The following is a 21431-nucleotide window of genomic DNA, read 5'->3' on the forward strand; positions in this document are numbered from 1 at the left end:
TCTTGAATTGGATGGACATTCTGGATGGACAAGAGAGGGGTCAATACTTTATTTATGGCTTTCCCTCTTTCATTGTAAAACTTCAGGAATCAGCATTATACGTGCAGCGCTTTTCTGGTAATAACTTGGATCGGAACCAATTTGATATATTATAATAGGGAAATTATCTAAGGAAATGGCACTCCGTCATTTCATAATTATACTCGGTTATCTTCTTTTTCACTGAAAGTGAATATATGATTGAAAAAAAAAAGGTAACGAGTCTTTCATTATAAAAAAGAGAGCGCTCTTAACTATTGTCATCATCAATTGGTGTTATGTTTTGGTTGAAATTTGCGGAGAGAACTCTAGTTCACTTCTTTTTTTTTTTTTTTTTTTTTTTGCAACAATAACATTCTTACAACTAAATCTATCCTAATCTAAGTGGAGGGGGAGCCGATGCGAGTAGAAATTCCACATATAATGGCAATTTGATGAATCATTGACCTCCCAACACCGTCAAGACTTGAATGCTTGCTGTGACCACCTAATTTACAAGTTGGCATTTTACTGACGTATGTTCCTGTCAAATTGAAATTAATTAATATATTACATAAGAAGCATGTCATTTATCTCTTTTTCTTCTTTTTTGTGTCAAAGAAAAACAAAATGCTCCTTATTCAAAAATGTTTTAATTAATTTCACGGGAGCATTTGGTTTAGAATAGGGCTGCAAACGAATCGAACCGCTCGCGAGCGGCTTGAGGCAAGCTTGAGTCGAGTTCGATATTAATCGAACTCGAGCGGGCTCAAGTCAAACTCGAGCTCAGAATATTAAGCTCGTTAAGCTCGCGAGCTTGAGTATATATATATATATATTTTTTATTTAATAATAAAATTATGTATATTATATATATATATATATTTATAGTAAAATTACGTATATATCCTTAATATTTTATTATTTATTAAAAAAATATTATTTTATTTATTTTTTTAAAAATAAAATAATTATTTTTTATTTTTTTCGAGCTCGAGCTCGGCTCGACTTGATTCGAGTCGAGCTCGAGCTTGAAAATTGCCAGCTCGTCGAGCTCGAGCTTGATAAAATTTAGTCGAAACTCGGCTCGATTAGCTCAAAACTCGACTCGACTCGACTCGTTTGCAGCCCTAAGTTTAAATAACCTGGAAGTACGATATCCAATACTAGGATTTTGGCCTACCGTACACTTTAGGTTTTAATTAATTTGAAATCCAAATCACATTGGAGAACAAGTTCTTAGCAATAATAGCTATATGTGATAAACTGACGAGTGCCTTTTCCATGTAAAATGTCAATCCATAGCACGATAGATAAGATATATATATATATATATATATATATATATATATTGCGTGTCATGAATAAATATATAGCTCCAAATATTACAGAAACCAGGCTGATGTATATCAATGGATCCGTAAAGAAAACAATTACTCGTCTGAGATGAAAATTACACTCAAGAATGGAGCAGGCAAGCCCAGACTCCAACAGCTCGAGAATAGAATATTAGTATAATACAAAAAATATGTATATATATATCTTTTCCCTCGTATCTTTATACATTTCCCATAGAGGAGGAGTAGAAAAATCTAAGCACCCTTGTTGTTGTTCTGCCACGGCTTAAGCACTCCCACGACTATGATTGCGACAATTATGAGAAGGATGAGGATTGCAATGCACATCCATTTCCTGGAATTCCTTTGCAGTGTCTTCGCTTTTTGAAGGGCCACATTTCCACTCTGCACATGGTCTACCGCGTTCGAAACCTGAAAATTGATAGGAGACAAAGTCAACGGATTCAAATGCAAAGACAACTGTGGTTGACATCAAATCCTTCTTGTTGCCCGGAGAAGCAGGGAAAGGATCTGCAATCTTACATGTGTCTCTATGTTATCAAGCAAGTCCCCTTGAGCATCTACTAAAACTGCCATGTCTAAGAATATCTGCACGAGATTATTTGCTGAACTAAGGAATCAAGTCCGATAAAAATGAGTTCGCACTAATTAAGTAATCAAGCCAATGTGATTTTGACTTCGAAAATTATATCAATAAGACTAACATGCTCTGTATTTACAAGTCAATACTACCTGTTGCAATTCAAGAAGTTTCCTCTCCAATTCTCTAACAGCATCATGACGTTCTTGAATTTCTGCTAGCGTGTCCATGATCTGCAAGAAAAAAACACAAAGAGCTAAAGCATGATTGATATGTGTTGTTGCAACAACACCAAGTGCAACAGAGACTTGTTTCTTGTCAAAGATGCACGACAAAAGCCCGGAGAGGATAAATTAAGACCAATAATTTCCCCGATAGAAGCCTTTTACACGTTACACAGTTATTACCCAAATATGTTCCGTGTGCATCTGATATGAAAATATTTCAAGAAACACAAGCAGAATAACAGACAGGCGTAGGAAGGTGAAGAAATAAGCTACAACAGAAGTGGAGCAAACCTGCCCACGTCCTTGATCCTGAACTGCTTTCTGGAAGATTTGTTCGCTATCCCCAGTCTCTATAAGTTTATCGATAGTCTGAAGAAGTAGGGAAAAGAATTAAGATCAGAAATATACACAGAGAGATTCAACATGGTTCAAAGCACAGAATATCAGGCCCTAACCTCTTCGTCTGCTCGATTTCCAGTAACTGGCAACCAAAACATGAAAGAGAAAACTATTTTAGTTAGTTATAACATTATCAGATTTTGCAGTTGGTTTTCTATGTACAATAAGCAAGGGCCAAAAACCTGTAAATACACGTCTTTCTACGACCTCACGATGCTCTTGATGGATGCTCTCTCTCAAATTCTGCAATGATCAAAGCATAGTTAATCTACAAACAAAAGAACATAAATGAGAAGATGTCCTTTGTAACGTCATCAATCAGATCAAGCTACCTGAAACTCAGTCATCTTGTCTTTGAACTTCTTTTTCAATGAACTGCAATCAGATAAAATCATTTTAGACTTAAAATCTAGTTGAAACTATCTTACTATATGAAGGCTGATCCCTCTCTACACTCATCACTATTTAGCAAAACTTCATGAGACTATCAAAATTATACAAATCTCCATAATTTGTGGTTTCCAGTATCATAGGATGTGGTATAAACCAAATTACCCCTGTTATAACCGCAATGATTCCCTTTTCTCTTTTGTTTCATTGTGAATAGTAGGATAATTCAGAATCCCACCAGAAGTTCTTGACCAGGCGAGGAATTATGGACTTCATTAGTGGCAGAAGATGATGATGGTTTGACGTGTCATGGAATTTGTATGCAGTTCATCATAATTTCAGAAACCATGATGGAAGGCTTTGTAGCAGTGGCAAACCTTAGGTGTGTCAGTGTAATTTGCACAGCAATTTATATACCCAAGTGCAAATTAGAATGAGAATGCAGAAAAGAATAGTCTAATCTCCATGCTCGGACAGGAACAGAAGAAAGTTAAACTGAACCAAGCTTTAAAATTATACACAGATATGAAAGATATTTAAAACTTAGAAGCACAAATTTCTATTTCTCAACAGATTATTTAACACTTAACAGTTACAAAGTACCTTTCTTCATTCTTTGGGAATGTTTCATGCTTGCAGATACTATGTACTTATGGTATATTCAGTTCTAACTGCCATTGTAAATTTCAATAATGCTAGTTCTTACTATTACCTCAAGCATCCCAGCTTGTTATCCTAAAACTACTGTCAACATTATTTGCTAGTGGATATCTCACCATAGCCTCGTCTTGGTTTCATTTTAAATACACTAAAAAAATAAAATGTTATATCCCCTTAAATAGAAATATTTCTGTGTTGATTAGACCTATTTTGAAAGTAAAAACGTGCAGATACTCAATTATAACACCTTCTTTTATAGGACAATTACCAACCAGAATGGTCACTGAGGATTACCAACTTAAAATATGTTATGCTATGTGTCCTGCATGAACATCAATTCCACCCAAAGATCAGTTATGCTTAGTCTACTACATCTGGCTCTTATGGAACAATAACAGAGATCATTCAAAGTGGGTTAAAAAATGTCTAAATAACAAACTAATTTCAAACAACAGATTATCATGTTGGCTAAAAGTAAATAGATGTGTCAAATGTCATCTAAATTACACTGTTGTCGCTGTTCTTGATCTATCAACAGCGGACCCTTTTCCACATCCAGGTTTCTGTCTATTGGATAAATTCTGCATAGAAGAGGAAAGGGTGTCAGTGCAAATAATCTTACATACTGCAAGCTTGCTAGAATATGTAACTACAGCCCTTACTTCTCTGTCCAGTTCCTCAATTTTTGATTTGATAACACGAGTAATTTTCCCAACTTCATCAACATCCTTCTCCATCCGCTGCTTGATTGCTGCAGATTATGACAGGAAAAATTTACAATAAACAGCTTATCTAAAATGCAGTGTCATCACAAGATAGAAATAGTATGTGCTGATGCACAGTTCAATACTTTTACGTACAGAACAGAGTTATTTGAGTCTACCAATGTTGTACGCCTAGTTTGAGACAAAATATTCAGATATAGTTCTTAACTGGAAAAGTTCCATACTTCCAAGCCAAGATTAAGGCTCAAGGCTAGTTTAAGTAGTTAATATTTATGTAGATAATTTACACGCAGTTTGACCAGATAATTTCAAAACCTACGCAACTTGTGATATTGAATAAGACATACTGAAGTTTCCAGCTCAATGCTCTCGCTCTGTATCTGTATAACAATTTAATGCCTAAGACCATTCATAGCTCTACATTGAAGAACAATCATCTACATTCAATCAATGTCAGTAACAGGCAAAATATTTCCAATAATCATGATAATTCTGCCCATGCAACTAGCTAACCAAGCATATCCTAGTCATACTGCACGCATTAAACAGAAATAGAGGAGGAGTTAATTGCCTTTCATAGCAGAGGCCTTGGTTACAGCCTTTGACTCCTCATGAGCATCCTGCAGACAACAGTAGACATTCAGGTAAGCAGACAAAGATGGTAACACATAACTCACCTCTGAACTCATCAAGTAGGATTAAGATTAACAAAATCCTTGACATGGTACAGTAAGTGGTAAGAGTAAAAAAAATTCACTATGGCATGAAAAATTCTCCTTATCCAGAAAAGAAATGGGTGAATTTGTCAAATCTGGTAAATTAAGCAAATAAATGATCTTTTTTCTCCACTCACTTTTTGAGGAGCAACAATTTCAGGGGTAAAGGTTGGAAGTTGATTAGTTTAACCTTCTATCACCATTGTCATCGTGCACAAAGGAAGCAATTAATTGTCACAATGCATTGAAGTATGATGAAAAAAATACAAGGACGAAAAGGACAACGATCCATTGAAATTGATTTGTTCAACATTCAGAAGGGGAAATATGGGCAAGGATAAAATAGAAGGAAAAAAAAAAGAGATGTAGGAGAGGAAACAATATCCATACCTGAAGTTTTTTAAGTAGCTTATTCAATTTCTCATATTGGTTCTCAATCTCTTGCACCTAGAGACACAGTAAGAAAAGTTAGAAATGATTACTGTAGCATTGCAAGCAAAAAACAAGCAGAAGATGAACTGTTTTACCCCATCAAAAAGGAACAACAATAACATCAACAATGTGAATTCACCTTTTTAAAAAAATTGTCCAGGCCTAGTTCTCCTGAATTCATTGGTTGCTGGGTTCCCATTTCGATATCCCCATTTCGAGAAGTTTCCTCCCGAGGGATGACAAAAGAATCCTGCAAAAAGAAATAGAAGAAGCATTCCTGTAAACGGTGACAAGAATAAAAAAGGGAACAGCTAATGGCTTCTCAGAGAATCCTTGGCCAGAAACATGCTACAAAGATGAGCATATAAGCTTCACTTTTAAAATATTTTAAGTTTCTCAAAATGGAAATTAAGAGTTAACTGGAATGCACTTATTCTTGTTATACACAAGGACAGTAAGTTCCTATAGAGAGTTTGCAAGCAATGAATACTGCTTGATTAATACAAACTTCAGAAAGTGTGAATTTTGCATCCAGTTCCAACCACCAAGCACACCAAAAGTAGAGTACCAAGGACTGTAGGCAGAAGAACAAAGTCCATGACGATGCAACCTCGTAATTCCCATCTAAATACAAACATCTGAATGCAATTGAGAACAATAAATAGATAAAACCAAAAATAAAAAATAAAAAAAAAGCTCATTGCTTTGCTAGGGCTTTTACGGATTTTTAGCACCCTCAAGTTTATTCGTTTATCCTTCTTGCATAGCCAACACAATTTCTGCCTGAGCTTTAGCTCATAATGAAGGCCAATACTGTCACGGATCTCCCTGTTCATTCTGTTTAAATTTCTTATAAACCCAGTCCTGTGTTTAAATAGCTTCAAAAAGCCGATCCAAAAAAATAATAATAATAAAGAGAGAGAGAGCAATTTTTTATCTCGGACGAAATCTTGATCTCCCAAAAGTTTTCTTCAGCTAGCGCCAACTACTCCGGGTTGCATTTCATTACTTCAAGATGTAAACACACACAGATACACGCAAAGCTACGTACATTGATACACAAACAAGCACAAAAGGTGAAATCTTTTTTTCAACACTCCTTGTTCCCGAGTTTGTCAAATTTAATGATTTCAACCGTTAACACTAGCAATGAACTAGCTAAGATAGATGCCATAAATTTTCAGAATCAGAACAGAAACAAGACAAATTGAAACAGGAGGAACGATTAGAAAAAAATGTGGAAATTACCGTTAAGAGATCGTTCATGTTGGAAGCCGATTAATAACAATGCCGTGAAAACTTCAGAGATGAAACGATTAAAAAAGAACAAAAACGAAAAAAAAAAAAAAAGAAAGAAAGAAAGAGAAGGAGATCTCCCTCCCTCTGTGATTTCCCTCCTCTCTTTGGTGAGGAAGAGAGAGAAACCAAGAGAAAGCAAGAGAGAGAGAGAGAGAGAGAGAGAGCTCTTTTATTTTATGTTTTGGGTTGAACTCAGAACCAGCATTCCCATTGAAGGAGCGTGAAGACAGCTTCCTCTCATTTCCCCCACTACTCTCTTCTTCCATTTTTCTTTTTTCACATTTATACTTGCGTCAATATAATTAATTAAATTAATGGGCTGATTACTCTTCTAAATTAAAATTTTCCTTAACTTATGAGAAGTTAGTATTTTGCTTATACGCAGTCCGAAATTTTAATCAGATATTAATTGCTTTTGATAATGCAGCAAGTTATTTGAAAAGTAAATATCCCCTTTATAATTTATACTCTTTTTTTTTTTTTTACTTCATGAAAATTTGAATATTTAGATTTTGTAGATCTTTTTTTTTTTTTTTTAGGGATTTAAGGAAACTTTTGAAATTTCAAGTGATAACGAGACCACCACGTGAATATCCAATGAATTGGTACAAAAGTGGTAAGATAAAAGGAATCATCACATTCTTTCACCAATTTTATCAACTTGAAATTTCGCTCTTTGTTATGGAGCTTCTCATAAATTTGATAAAATTGACAGCAAAGCTTGTTATGTTAAGCAGAAAAAGAAAAAATATAATCAAATGATGACAATTAAGTCATGGTAACATGGGAGGCAAAATGAACATTATTGACCTGTTGTGTTTTTATTCCTCGATGATTTATTAGTTTATTATTGTTACTCCGTTATTATTGTTGTGATTTGGATGGATCTTCAGAGCCTGCCATTAATTATTATTTGTCCTCACTCAAGATTTTGCAAACTCCACCGCATGCTGTCCAGCTGCAATCTTTACCAAGTAGTATAGTGTGTGTTTTTTAAAGATTATTCGGCCTTGTTTGGAATCCAAGTTTTTTGTCAAGTTTATCTGCTACAAGTTTTTTAAAAATTTTAACTACAGTAACTTCAAATATTTTCTCAAAAATTTTAAACTATACACTTCAAAATATTAAAAAATCTACACATTTCAAAAAAAATTTTAAAAACATCTACAGTAAAATTTTAGACAAACTCTTAAAAAACTTACCTTCCAAACAGGGAACATCAATTCAACTTTTTGATTGATTGGTCTTCAAACTTTCGCAAGTGTGGACGTTTTGTCTCAATTGCAATTTTTTTCTTTTTTCTTTTTTTTTTAAACCTTAAAGATCAAGAATCAGGTAGTGACTTATCAAGTTAGATTCAGCAAAACAAACTTGAAGCAATTGTGGGTTGGTTTACAGTCCACTGAAAGTTGTGAACAATTGGGAGAAACTCCAAGTAAATTTGCTCTTGGAATCTTCAACTTGGGAACAAATGGTGCTGGGTCTGGTCCGGCACCTAACATACTTCTCGAATCAGAAACAACTCATTCGAGTTGCCGCTCCCAAATGCTCGGCATTTTTTTTTAAAATTTTTCTACTTTATAAGAAGAAACGCTGGGCCCAGAATCTGGCCTGTACGGGCCTCTTTAATGTGTTTTTTTGTGAGACAGACATACGGGCCTCTTTAATCCTCTGCCTGTTAATGGGTTTTTTTTTTTGTTGCAACAATAACAATTATATAAAATACACTAATCTATTCTTATATGAGAAAGGAGAGTCGATGAAAATTCCGTAAAAAAAAAAGCCACTCAAATGTGACAATCACAATTAAATAGTAATTTTTGATAAAAAAAAAAATTAGGATTGAACCCTTGAAGGCTTATAAGTCTTGGGTTACCAACGGACCAAGAGGTTGTTGGCTCTGCCTGTTAATGTGCTGCGATAGCAGATTTCGAGAAAGTAAAACTAGTGCTGTTGCGACATGGATTTGGGGCTGGAACGGTTGTCAGAGCAACTGTTCCGAAAGGTGTAACATCATTTGCACACGATGTAACATCATGTGTATAAGGTGTAATAATAGAACAACAGCGAATAACACTAGAACAACATTTTTGTGGATCCCACACGACGTGAAAATCGAGTTACAAAGGAGTGATCTGAGTCACACAAATTTTTTTGATCTAATCATGACCGTGAAACTTTCGAAACGGTTGTTTCTGACAATCGTTCCAGCCCCTCCTCCTCCTCCTCCGTTGGGACATAGGCTGTCAACAAACACTGGGCCGAGACAGTACCTTTTGTTTGTCAGACAGATATCTGGTGACAGTCCTAGAAACCCTTCCTTGCCCAGTTTGTTATCTCCACCCGTCATCAAAAGCAATTCCTTGAAGCATAGATATATGGACATCATCGGTATTCAGGTAGAAAAAGTTACCACTAACTGAACAAAACGTTTCTGCTTGACGTTGTCTCAGCTCGAATACTCCGTGCTTTGTAAACAACCACGTTAAAGATTTTTTTTTTTTTTTTTAAATCCAGCATGTAATTTATTTTTTGGTTAAGGCATGAAGAAGTTCTCTCGAGTCCATTCATTTCGAGGCTTGGTTTTTGAACTAGCCAGCCCTTCATATATATTGAATAAATGGGCGAGCAAAGCCTCAAATTTTGTATAGCGTGCAATTGCTAGATCAGACTCCCTAGAGGGTCGAGTTGGGCTATTTCGAGCCTGAAATTCTTGCTAAACACGAAAACAACCTCCCCGATTTTAATTCCTATGCCTAAATTACTGAGGGTGGAAGTTTAATAATAAATGAACAAGGAGGTTGGATTAAGTTTTCTCATCCCTCCTCCTAATGCCAACTCCTACCCTCACTAATTTAGACATCGGAGTTGAATCGGGAGATAAATCCCATCTTTGTTTTCGTGTTTTGCAGGGACTTTAACCCCAAAACAGCCGAATTCGACCCCCTGGAAAGTCTTATCTAGCAATTGCACATACAGCAGCCCCAGAGTTAGAGCCTCTCAACGACGCATTAGTCCTGAAGTTCAAACAGTACAGAACAGGATATTAAAGAGAAAAACAAAAAAGAAAAAAGGGGGGGATGCTGAATTTGGGCTCTACCGCGGAAGTGACAGAAGAAGAGGGTCGAGTTGGGTTTTCAGAAAATGAGTTCCTTAGTGTGCAAGCAGTCTGTGATTCCCCAACTAACGCAACCCATCGCAATTTAATTTAGGAGCTTTGAATTCACACACACGACAGCCTTAATCCCAAATTACTCTAATCAGATTTTGGGCCCCGCTGGAGCTCCCCACTTCACTCCTACAGCACCCATGACCCACCCATGTCATCTCATGTCTGCCATCCCTTGTTACGCTCTTCACGCGGTGACCTTTCCATAGACTACCACAATTACCAATTTACCACCATCCCAGCCCACGCCCCTCCTCTTTCTCTCTTTTTCCCTTCAGTTTTTATCTGGTGCGGGTGATCTCGCTAGATTTGCTTTTTCTTCTACCTTGCCTATAAATAATATGATTGACCCTCGACAGAGAGCCCCCAAACAGAAGTAGAATTATACACATATTCCAGAATCCAGGAGAACCACCTTCCCCTGTGTACGCAAAAATTCTTCCTATCTTCCCAGCTGCATCAATTGATCCCAGGTTTGTGTGTGTGTGTGTGTTTTTTTTTTTGCTTTATTTAATTGGTTCAAGCTGATAACGCAAACTCAATATCCATGTTTAGACTACCTGTCCATGGTCGGTACTTGGATATAGCGTTTGTTCGTGTCATTCATGCGATGATCTTTATCCGAATTTCGCTGGTTTTGAATATTTTGTCACTTTGATGCTCCTGCTTTTTGGTTGATTATCGCTATGATGTTATTGGGAATTAGTTCTTTGTGAAAATGAAGAGTTTTATGTTTGAGATGGCATGTGATCTCTACCTTTTCTCATTTTGTTGTTTCTATTATAGCTAATGCATCGAGGGTCGAGGGGATGTTTGATGGTTGCTATGAATTATGATGAGCTACGTGAAGAGGTTCGGGATTGGATGGAAACAGGGGAGGGTGCTTTCGGATGCAATAATCATTGACATATAAATTCGCTCACCCTTCGTGGTCTCTGGGAAGAAAATTTACCTGCTTTACTTATTTTGTAAGCAGTTTTTGTCGGTAGAGGTAGAGAAATAGGAAGCAACTTAGGAGAGGGTGATCGTAACTTGATATATATGAGGCAATTTTCGTAGTACCGATTGATATGGCTACATTCAGGTTTCTCTGTTTTCAGCTGTTTTTGCTTTTTGCTTTTTCCCATTTCTCCAATAAAGTCTAGAAGATGATCATCGTCTCAAAACATCAGTGGAAGTCTGGTTTTACACAATTTAGTTTTTGACGGTACAAGTTCCAGCGCTTGTGCAATTTTATTTGTGTTTGTATATCTGCCTTTTTGCTTCATTTCTCTTAGTAGTTCTCGCGATCAAATTGATTGAGTTGGAAACGCTAACACAGATCTCCACAATTTTTCGATTTTCTCAGATACTTTGACCTACGAGAGAAAAGTTCACTGGTTGGACTGGCTACAATACCCAAGATGGAAGACAAATCTTATGTCGTTGATGAAGGCATAGAAAAGTTGGAGAAGGAACAAGTTCAGCTGAAGGTTGAGAGCAAGATTAAAACATCTGACAAAGCAGAAGAGAAGACAGACGGAGAAGTGGTATGTAAGTCCAAATCATTGGAAAAAGATGGAAAGGAGCTGAAGAAGAAAGGAGACGATGAAAATGATAAGGAATCCACCAAGAAGGACAAGAAGAAGAAAGAAAAGAAGAGTGATGACGAAGGGGAGAAGAAGAAAAAGAAGGAGAAGAAACACAAGGATGGCACTGATGAGGAGTCTGGTGAGCATGATGAAGCAAATAAGGGAAAAGACAAGGAGAAGAAAGAGAAGAAGGATAAGAAGGATAAGGGAAAAGAGAAGAAGGCTGAGAAAGATGAAAATGTCGAGTCAGAGGAGGAACCAAAACACAAAAAGGATAAGGAAAAAGAGGAGAAGAAGAAGAACAGCAAGAAGGCTGACAAAGATGAAGATGTCGAATCGGAGGAAGAGAAGATAGGAAAAAAAGACAAGAAGGACAAGGAAAAAGAGAAGAAGAAAAAAGACAAAAACATTGACACAGAGGATGTAGGGAAAGAGAAAAAAGACAAGAAGGGCAAGGAAAAGGAAGAGAAGAAGAAGAAGGGTAAGAAAGATGAAGATGTTGAAACTCAGGAAGAAGATAAAGAGAATGAGCAGGGTGAGGTGAACAAGGTTGAACTAAGAGATTTGGAAGACAAAAATGATAAAACACAGGAGGAAAAGCAGGGAGTGGAAGGGGAAAAGAAGAAAAAGAAGCAGAAAAATGAGGAGGAAGAATCAGATCATGAAACTAAGGAAGGGAAAGATGAGAAGAAAGGCAAAAAGAAAAAAGAGAAGCATAAGGAAGCTGAATCCAAGAAGGATTCAGATGAAGAAAAAGATGAGGGAAAGAAAGACAAAAAAGATAAGAAGAAAAAGCACGAGAAAGACAAGAAGGAGAAGAAGGATAAACAAGGAAAGGAAGAAGGCGAGGAAGGAGGTTTGAAGGAGGAAACAGAAGGCGACGACGATGGGGTCAAAGAAAAGAAAGAAAAGAAGAAGAACAAGATTGAGACTTGTAAGAGTAGGTCTGATGATGAAGTCACCGCAAGGGAGATTAAGATAAACGAAAATGGCAGCGATGCAGTAGAAGGGAAACACCAAAAAGAAGCAAATGAAGGTAAGGATTATAAGGATAAAGACAAGAAAAAGGGAAAGGATGAGAAGAAAAGAAAATTTGAAGAGAAGCATAAAAGTAAAGATCTCGATAAATTGAAAAAGAAATTAGATAAGGTCAACTCCGAAATTGAGAGTCTTCTGAAGAAAAAGGCAGACATCTTGAAGATGATCAAAGAAGCAGAGGATAAGAATCAGGCTGTTGTTGAGGTTTCCAAAACTGTGGAGAAAGCAGAAGAGTAAACAGTGGCTGCTACTCAGTTTGCTTAGAATCGAGTGGCACTACATGCTTTACCTTTGCAATATCAGATTGTCCACGTTACTGGTAGATAACTCAATGTACATGTATGGTGTGCTCATATACCTGCAATTTTCACTTTGTTTTTTCTAAGAGTCCTTTTTTGTCTACAATGAATAAGAAGAAATTTTCAGGCTAGCGATGTTCATGTCCCATTGGTTGCACTGCTTTATGGAGAACGGGCACGCTTGAACTTTATAAGAAGTTATTTATATTTTCTGTGAGATATGCTCCGTCAAATTGGTTAATTTACTCCAAGACAATTGGGTAAAAGGTTTTATTTCCATTTCGCATTCCCATCCCTTTCTTTTTTTTTTTTTTTTTTTTTTTTGTGTAGCTGTAGTGTGTTGTATGCCTGGGTATAGACTGAATAAGATTTGTTTCTGATATTTTTCTTCTCTTCTTGTTGGCTGGGATATTTTCCGTGAAAAACAATTTTGAATCTGAATACATAGGCAGCAAAATTAACTAAAAGAAGGAAATTCTATTTCAGCATTCTTTGGTATTGAGCAATTTGTTATTGTCATAGGAAATAGTAGTGGGTCATAATGGCGATCCCCAACGTGCATACGAAGCTGATCAACAGACTTGAACCATGTATAGCGAAACCACAATCACCAAATGGAAGGTCAGTGACACCTAGTCCTTCGGTACCTGGAGGCCAAGCTACTACAAGTGCATCAATGTGATCAAGATACGGCTGAATCACGACTGGACGTCCTGAACTACGACACATTTGACTGAGCCACAGACAAGACATTGCTCATGACGCTTGGACCTGGTTCAGGAATCGTCAAGTCCAAGCTATCTCCGGGTGTCTTTGCATATGGCAGCTCTCCCACTGCTACAATGGCACCAGAAAAGTTGTTGGATTTGACAAATTTGGTGTGTTTGGATTGCTTGTTTTCGTCGGAAAATATTGTCGTTTTTCGTGATCACATTTCCCTGTCACCTTTTTCCCTCACATATATCAAATCGCTACAGTAATTTTTCCATGAAAAATGACGAAAAATGCAATTCAAACACATTAGTATCAGGAGTTTCCTCGAAGATGACCTCTGTTGGTTGATGAATGGTTTTTCTAATGGCACCGAGGATTGTGGTACCTACAGAGAAATGGTGTCTATTTCCTCGGTGGTGGCTGAAATTAATAATATTTCAGGAATTGAAAGTAAAAAATTCAGTTCATGTATTGAGGATGCACCAACTGTAATGTTGCCACTCAAATGCTCAATGCTGCTCCAGCCCCCACACTGAAATCCAAGATTATTATCTGCATGGCTTCCTGCTGCCCATGCTCGTGCTGCTAGTCCAACAAGTGGTATTAGTGGCACAAGAGATTTTCAGACTGCAAGTTCTCTATGAGACTGTCCAAATTAGTTTTCAGATAAGCATACCTGAAATTTTTCTTGATCTTCTAAGCACCAGTTAGTTGATTTGACTCCAGGACGAGCATGTTCTGAAATTACCTGGTACTTAACCATAAAAGATTCAGTCATAGGCTCCTCACGGCATTGTCAATTTAAGTCTTAAGAACATAGTAATAGTTAATTCTTCACTAAGAAGGTTAGCCCATCAATGAATTCTGGGTAGTTGTATGAAATCGTAGCCTGTCCAAATTATGTGGCTCAATTGAGTAACTATAGACATGCATAAAAGCGTTCGGTGACAGCATAATTACTGTAGATGACTCGAAATTATGCCTCAAAGCATTTTGAAATATTTCACTTGAGACTGCCATTATTTATTTCGGACTCAATGCATCAACCATGTGCCCCGTCCTTCAATGTAATTACACATATTAATCCTGGGCCTCAACCAAAGTTTGCTGTTACACATTTTATCTTCCAACTTTGTTGAGGACGCGAAGATTTCCTCTCTCTTTCGACGAAGATATTGCTTGTCCTCACAGCAAATGCAGAAGATCAAGAAATGCATTACGCAATCTAATCAAATGTCTATCAGTAGGAGTAATGAGCCTCCGAAGGTTTTGTGGTGAGGCCAAATCCAAATGGGAACAACGGGTCATAATGTGGATCTCCAACGTTCATAGGAAGTTGATCAACCGTCTTGAACCATGTACGTGGTAACTTGCCTGAGAAACCATAGTCGCCAAATAAGACATCAGCAACCCCTTGGCCTTCAGTGCCAGGAAGCCATGCTGCTACAAGTGCATCGATTTGATCAAGATATGGTTGTATCACAACTGGACGCCCAGTGATGAGAACAACAACACATTTCACAGAGCCACAGACATTTCTGATGGTGCTTGGACCTGGTTCAGGAATTGTCAAATTTAAACTATCTCCATATGTCTCTGAATATGGTACCTCTCCTACCACTACAATGGCGTAAGAGAATTTACTGGACTTGACAAATGCAGAACCAGGATTTTCCTCGAAGATAACTTCTGTTTTTGGGTGGATGGTGTTTCTAATGGCGGTAAGAACGGTCGTACCTGCAGGAAAATAAACGATTGGAAAATGTAAAGATCTTTTTCCTTGTTCCATTTTGCTTGGGGTGAGGGCCTGAATAAGAAATGAAGAGCACAAATTTAGAAGTTGACTGCTAATTGATGTACCAATTGTGGTGTTGCCACTCAGCCCGTGCCACGACACAGTCCATCCTCCACACTGGTTGCCAATGTCATTGGCATGGCTGCCTGCGACCAGTATTCTCGATGCATGCTTGGGAAGGGGTAGCAATGGTTCATCTTCGAATCTAACATTTTTTAGCAGAACAAGAGATCTTCTCACTGCTTCCCTAGCCAGTTCCCTATGCTCCTGTCCAAGTCAACAGTTCAAATGCATAAAACTTGATGATCTTCTCTAATAATCCTACAGAATTGACAGCAGTCTGGGACCTGAGTATATTCTCAAATCTCAACTTACCTGACTTCCAAGGTACTTAATCATGCTATAATCAGGAAATGGGTACTCAAATAGACCCATCATGAACTTCACCCTTAGAATCCTCCGCACAGCATCATCAATTCGGCTCATAGAAATGAAAGAGTTGTTCACCAAATAGGTAAGACCATCAATGAATTCTGTATAGTTGTAGGGAATCATGATCTGCAATTCACCATCAATCAAATAAGTATGGTAAAATGGACTAACATGACTTAGCTTCTGACCATAATTTACTTTTGGAGCACAATATGAACTAACCATGTCAATGCCTGCATTTACACCAACTAAAATCGAATATGTGGAGTTTACATGCTCTGGTGAAGTCATCTTGTAAATACCCTGAGAATCTGATATGACAAACCCCTAATATAATTCACAAACATTTGAAAATCATATTATTTACTGCACTAGATAGGTCTCAGACATGGTATTTATCAATTCATGGAAATCAACGGAGAGATTAGCTTTACCTCAAAATGTAGGGTATTTTTGAGAAAGCCAGTAATAAGATCACGATTAGCATGCATCTTTACACCATTCCAGCTAGAGTATGAGATCATGACAGTTGATACGCCCTTAATTATTGAATCATTGTAGGCAGGCATATGGATACGTAGCAGGTCATCCCAGTTGGCCACTGTATCGTACTCATTGATGCCTCGGATGGTTCCACCATCGCCAACATAGTGCTTTGCACATGCTAAAACATTATTTCTGCGCATAATCCATCCAAAAGGAAGAAATATAAAGCAGTGTCTTTTCTATGTTGAGCATATTGTTTAAGCTACAACTTAAACTTCAGCAAAGAAATTTAGAATAACTCCCCCAGCTAAATCCCCAGACTCCAAAAGCAATTCCCTTTCAGAAAAGAAACATAAAAAAGAAGAACCACCACAAGGAAATTTGAAATTTGCTTATCAGACCAATGTGATACAGAAAAAAACATGCTTTAGCATCAATAAGTGCCTCTTAAAGCTTTGACTCTTCTATGAAAGAATTTTGGGCAAAGTTCTGTTTATTGCACCACATATGAGCCAAAGTAAAAATGATTGAAGAAGTTTTGTTGCTCATATCATCATCAAATAGTCAACCTTGTCGATTTTTGTCTTATGTTGTCAAACAGAACAAGGTAACGTCATTCATATACGACTGCAATCACAATTCTTCTTATTTTTGCTTTAAGTCTGCTTTGTTCTTTATCCTTCTGTAATAGTTTTAAAATCCAAATAGAGAAAAGTTCTAAATATTAGCAGAATTTCAAATAGATTTGCAGTGAAATGAAGAAAGTCATAGACCTACAAAAACTAAGAAAACACATCTATTAATTCCACCAAATAACTGCCAGAATGAGAGTACAAGACATAAAAACTAGTACAAAACATGAGAATGGCTCTTCATATTCTATAATAGAAAATGGGCAGGCCTCGATAGCTGAAAAGCAAGTTATTGACATTGTTTGTTGCAAGACATGAAAGGTACAAGTTGTTGAACCATACAATTACAGGATGCAACCCTTTCAGTACCATGGAATGTGCAGTCTAACTAAAAGCCAGAAGGAAAAATTGTTCAAGTCAAAGATCCATGCACACCATTAATTAAAGGTTATCATTTTGAAAAAACCTACTATATTAGACACTAAATTCTAAAAGTTGGGATGAATTAGCAACTTAGGACTTTGTTCAGTATTTTGTACACACCAGGATTGAGAAGAAATAATTAGTTTGTATGGAGCTTACTGTCCAGAAATGTAGGGGACACCCTTAGGAGAATCAGGAGGAACATCTCCTTGTAATCCTAGAATAATATCAGTCATTGCTTGAACAACTTGGGGATCTTCACTATAGCTTTCAAAACAGCGACCCCATCTGGGATCTCGACAGACCTGACAAGCAATAAACTTTGAGTAAAATGAACAGACTTACAAGATTTTAAAGGTAATTTCAGAGAGAAGATCATTTGAATAATTTTATTACAGCAACGCAAGGTGCAAAAGAGTACTGTATGCCTGCAGCTCTAACTTCAAGAGCAGTTGCAGCTCCTATCTTCTTGACTAGTAAAGGATCCCTGATACAATTATTGCAGAGTTTAGCATTATACCAGCTGATAATGCTTAATCTTCTAGCAAAGTGTCCTAATCCATAATATGGGAAAATAGTGATAGTATGACAACACGTTTCCGAGAGAAGAAAATCTTTTTGCTCTTAGCAACAGGACCAGAAATATTATAAGACCAAGTTGTAGACTAGATCTTCAATTTGAACAGCTATCTTTTCCAGGGTTCTGGAAGGCCAAAATGTAAACTGGTTTTGCATAAAATGTCTCGCAAAAAACTTTTTCTTTATTGCTTGCAAAAGTAGTTTCGAATTTTCTCATTCCACTGTTATGTTGGTTCTGTTCTTTGTTTTAACATCTCATTGCAGCAAGTTTGGAAAATTAACATAGGACTTGACTAGAGTAAGGTATAAATAATAGATTCACTTTGAATTTCAGAAAGCAACTTGCCTAGCTGCTCCAAGACCAATATTATGAGGAAAAACTGTGGCTCCATATACATCATTGTTGCCATGAATTGCATCGATCCCATATATGATAGGTATGCCAAGACGTGTTGATAAAGCACCCTTCTGGAATTCGTTCACCATGTCCATCCAGGTCTCAGGAGTAGCCCTGTTAGGTAAAAGACTTTCCCCACCATTGAACACACTGCCTGCTCAAGAAAATCAAAATCTATATGATTTGTTTATAACTAATCAAATACTTGAGCAGACCTCACAGTTTCACAAATCATCATTAAGTGATACTCTATCAAAGAGTAGGTATACCAAGAGTGTGTGATGTTTATACCAATATAGTAGTTTCTCACGACTTCAGCTGATGCAACAACGCGATCAATTTGGGACATTTGACCAATCTTTTCCGCTAGGGTCATCCTGCTCATTAAATCCTTAACTCTCACGTCTACTGGCTGTTTAGGATCTTTATATCTCATGTACTCTGCTTTTGTCTTCACTGTCCAGCAGCACAAGACCAAAATCCCCACCACAAAGAAATGACTCCTTGCCATTCTTACCATCAGCATCCCCTTCACTTCGCAAACTAATGGACAACACATAAAAGTCAATTAGACAAATACACCAGCAACATATATTCACGAGATTAAATAGAAGAAAGCAGCAATTTAGGAACCAAAAAATGTATCCCCTTTTGTTTTTGATTTTGTGCGTGTGTGTGTGTGGGTGGGTGAAAGGAGGAGGACGGGGGGTGGTTAAGTCAAAAATTGGCAATGGCCAAGAGAATAAAAGAACGCGCACAGTGATTGTATTCAAGCAGTCCTTCAAGTCTTACACGAGTACTTGGCCAGCAACGTCCACTTGAAAATAATCAGAACAACTAGAAAGCATTCTGAAGTTTAATCTAAACAGAAATGCAAATTCTTGCACGAACATCAAAAGCACTGAACATAATAATAGAAGGGATAAAATTTAGAGCGAAGAAGTTTTACTATTTGGGCTCCATTCCTTTATTTCAGCAAATGCTTACATATCTAATCCATCTAGAAGCTTATATTGTCAACCCAAGAAGATTAGTCCATGGAAACTTACAGTAGCAGAAAAGAGATGATAATCACACAGTCCAACGGTGGCACTTCTTCTCCGGTGATGATTCTTGCTTGGAGCTGGCCAAACACCCTCGCAAACAACACCACCAAACGGGTTTGCTGTTAATGCGGAAGAGCATTGAAGTTTGGAAGAATAGAAGATTAAAAAGACGATTAGAGCAGCAAGTTCAGCCAAACGTTTTTAGTAAAAAATATTTGAGTGTGGTAGCTTGTTCCGTGGGCAATTTATAAACAGCACCAAACCAAGTACTGCTAGATATAAAGAATAAGAGCCACTATTTGCACTCCGATCCCTGAGATTTTCAATAATTAGAAAACACCACTCTATACCTGGCTCGACAGAGTACACATGACTGGTCCACCACGGTTTTTCTTTTCTTTTCTTTTCTTTTATTTTTTCCCCACAGGCGATCGGTCCCCCATTTTTGTGCCACGTATTTGGATATTTCGACTTGTTTAGTGGAAAAAGTCGGCAAGTAAACCTTCACTGGTAGTTTGGGAGTTGAGGATAGAAAAGAAAAGAAGAGAGAGGTTAAGTTATGGGAGAAAATAAAGCATAAGAAAAGAAGAGAAGCGATTTCAATGTTATTTGAAAATTTATAAAAAAAAAAATAATTTTGATCACATTGATCAATAAATATTCCATTAAATAGTTTTTTAAGAATAGAATGGACAATTTAAAAAATTTTTGTAGCCTTTCCATATCGTTTCTTTGTTTTCTGCTCGATTTGGGATGGAAATTTTTTTTTTACTGTAGCGGGTCTCTTCCTCCTTTCAAATCAGTCAAATTCTTGTACTTTTTTATTTCACTAAAACTCTTAAACATGAAAAATACTTATTTTTCTTTTCCACGCTCTTTTTTTAATGTTCAAATCTCATCTCCCAACCTAGGCATCAGAGCTCAACCCCGAGAACTTTTTGTTTCCAAATAAATAAATATAAATATACAGCATATCTCTTGAAAGTCTAACGTGGTAAATGATCATAATTCTTAGGTGTATAAAAAAGCACCAACCAACCTAAAGAGGGAAGAGGCGAAGAGGCGTGGGGATTAGAACAATTTGAATTTCGACCAATTATAAACCAATGTTATAATAGTGACCTGCCTTCTGTCCTTTGTCCAAGTAGAGAGTCAGATAAACCGTGGCCCACTGGTCCATCCGCACAGGTGTATCGCCGGCTGGAACGCGACTACAAGTTTGCCCCTTCTCTTAATTGACAATTTAAGCGATAGATTTTGGACATATTGCAGTGATTCGATCAGAAACATCGTAGTCCGCATAACAAACGGCACTCGGGCGGAGCAAATAATGTATCTCAGGGTGCAATTGCACATTTGCAGCCCCTCAATTTTTTTTGAAAGCAATAGAATGGCCTATAAAGAAAATCTAATTTTTTTTTAATAGCTTTACTCTATACACATTATCCACCTACTATATACGAAAGAATTTACATCTTGAAACCTCATGCATAATTTTAATTAATAGTATGTAATTTCATACTATTAGATAATTTGATAACTACTGCAAATAATAAATAACAAGTTGCAGCAATTTTCCAAAAAAAAAAAATTTGTGTATTTAGAGCAAATATTTAGTTGTACTAAAAATTTATAAACCAACACGTTGTAAGTATAAACTAATGTTGTTATCCCTCGAATAAAGTTCCTGACTCAACCACTGGGTAAATCATAGCTATGGTAATTTTTTTATTTTAGTGTGTCAGTAACATCATTCGAACACGATAATCATTTCTGTGCAATTTTAAAAATTTTCAAGGATGACTTAATCTTACTTAATTTAGTTAATATTTTTAAAATATTAATACAACAAATGTTCGATAAAGAGCTGCTAGTTATTTGCTTAGTTTCATATATATATATATATATATATATATATATATATATATATATATACATATATATATACATATACACACACACACACACACACAAACCTACAAGTGACATATAAAGGAGTGAGATAATATCAATTGACCCAACAAAAATTTAAAAAAATGGGGTTGC

The 21431-nt window shown here is 36.7% G+C and overlaps 3 protein-coding genes across 5 annotated transcripts; 1 reads left to right on the plus strand and 2 right to left on the minus strand.

The window, feature by feature from the left end:
* Positions 1 to 1403: 1403 nt before the first annotated feature.
* Positions 1404 to 7046, minus strand: LOC140008383 (syntaxin-132-like). The gene is made up of 13 exons (XM_072052472.1): positions 6754 to 7046; positions 5645 to 5755; positions 5464 to 5520; positions 4929 to 4977; positions 4295 to 4383; positions 4140 to 4213; positions 2915 to 2957; positions 2765 to 2825; positions 2639 to 2664; positions 2475 to 2552; positions 2109 to 2189; positions 1899 to 1964; positions 1404 to 1787 (listed from the first exon to the last, which is right to left on the minus strand). The coding sequence occupies exons 1-13, from the start codon at positions 6769 to 6771 to the stop codon at positions 1611 to 1613; spliced, it is 930 nt and encodes a 309-aa protein (XP_071908573.1). The 5' UTR covers positions 6772 to 7046; the 3' UTR covers positions 1404 to 1610.
* Positions 7047 to 10133: 3087 nt separating this feature from the next.
* On the plus strand, positions 10134 to 13012 carry LOC113692799 (uncharacterized). 3 transcript variants are annotated; one of them, XM_027211367.2, is made up of 3 exons: positions 10134 to 10446; positions 10760 to 10904; positions 11322 to 13012. In XM_027211367.2, the coding sequence occupies exon 3, from the start codon at positions 11377 to 11379 to the stop codon at positions 12817 to 12819; it is 1443 nt and encodes a 480-aa protein (XP_027067168.1). In that variant the 5' UTR covers positions 10134 to 10446; positions 10760 to 10904; positions 11322 to 11376; the 3' UTR covers positions 12820 to 13012. The 3 variants fall into 3 exon arrangements, with proteins under 3 accessions (XP_027067168.1, XP_027067167.1, XP_027067169.1); XM_027211366.2 differs by lacking the exon at positions 10760 to 10904 and having other exon boundaries at positions 10136 to 10446; XM_027211368.2 differs by lacking the exons at positions 10134 to 10446; positions 10760 to 10904 and adding an exon at positions 10924 to 11180.
* Positions 13013 to 14586: 1574 nt separating this feature from the next.
* LOC113692798 (uncharacterized) lies at positions 14587 to 19632 on the minus strand. Its single transcript, XM_027211365.2, has 10 exons — positions 19389 to 19632; positions 18631 to 18882; positions 18289 to 18493; positions 17760 to 17850; positions 17523 to 17668; positions 16257 to 16500; positions 16045 to 16149; positions 15766 to 15948; positions 15456 to 15657; positions 14587 to 15332 (listed from the first exon to the last, which is right to left on the minus strand). Exons 2-10 carry the CDS (start codon positions 18863 to 18865, stop codon positions 14836 to 14838), a joined length of 1908 nt encoding a protein of 635 aa, XP_027067166.1. The 5' UTR covers positions 18866 to 18882; positions 19389 to 19632; the 3' UTR covers positions 14587 to 14835.
* Between the last annotated feature and the right edge of the window lie 1799 nt (positions 19633 to 21431).

Source organism: Coffea arabica, chromosome 6c (assembly GCF_036785885.1).
Source record: "Coffea arabica cultivar ET-39 chromosome 6c, Coffea Arabica ET-39 HiFi, whole genome shotgun sequence".
In the NCBI taxonomy this organism is placed as follows: Eukaryota; Viridiplantae; Streptophyta; class Magnoliopsida; order Gentianales; family Rubiaceae; genus Coffea; species Coffea arabica.

What these genes read in the sequence shown, in the direction of transcription:
- LOC140008383 (XM_072052472.1), bottom strand. An exon ending in AGCTACTTAAAAAACTTCAG is followed by an intron (nt 4,978 to 5,463) that starts GTATGGATATTG and finishes TGTTGTCTGCAG; the next exon opens with GATGCTCATGAGGAGTCAAA. An exon ending in TTGATAACATAGAGACACAT is followed by an intron (nt 1,788 to 1,898) that starts GTAAGATTGCAG and finishes ATCAATTTTCAG; the next exon opens with GTTTCGAACGCGGTAGACCA.
- LOC113692799 (XM_027211367.2), top strand. Translation starts at nt 11,377, where the DNA reads ATGGAAGACAAATCTTATGTCGTTGATGAAGGCATAGAAAAGTTGGAG.
- LOC113692798 (XM_027211365.2), bottom strand. Translation starts at nt 18,865, where the DNA reads ATGCTGATGGTAAGAATGGCAAGGAGTCATTTCTTTGTGGTGGGGATT. An exon ending in ATTGGTCTTGGAGCAGCTAG is followed by an intron (nt 17,851 to 18,288) that starts GCAAGTTGCTTT and finishes TAATTGTATCAG; the next exon opens with GGATCCTTTACTAGTCAAGA. An exon ending in TAAATGCAGGCATTGACATG is followed by an intron (nt 15,949 to 16,044) that starts GTTAGTTCATAT and finishes GGTGAATTGCAG; the next exon opens with ATCATGATTCCCTACAACTA.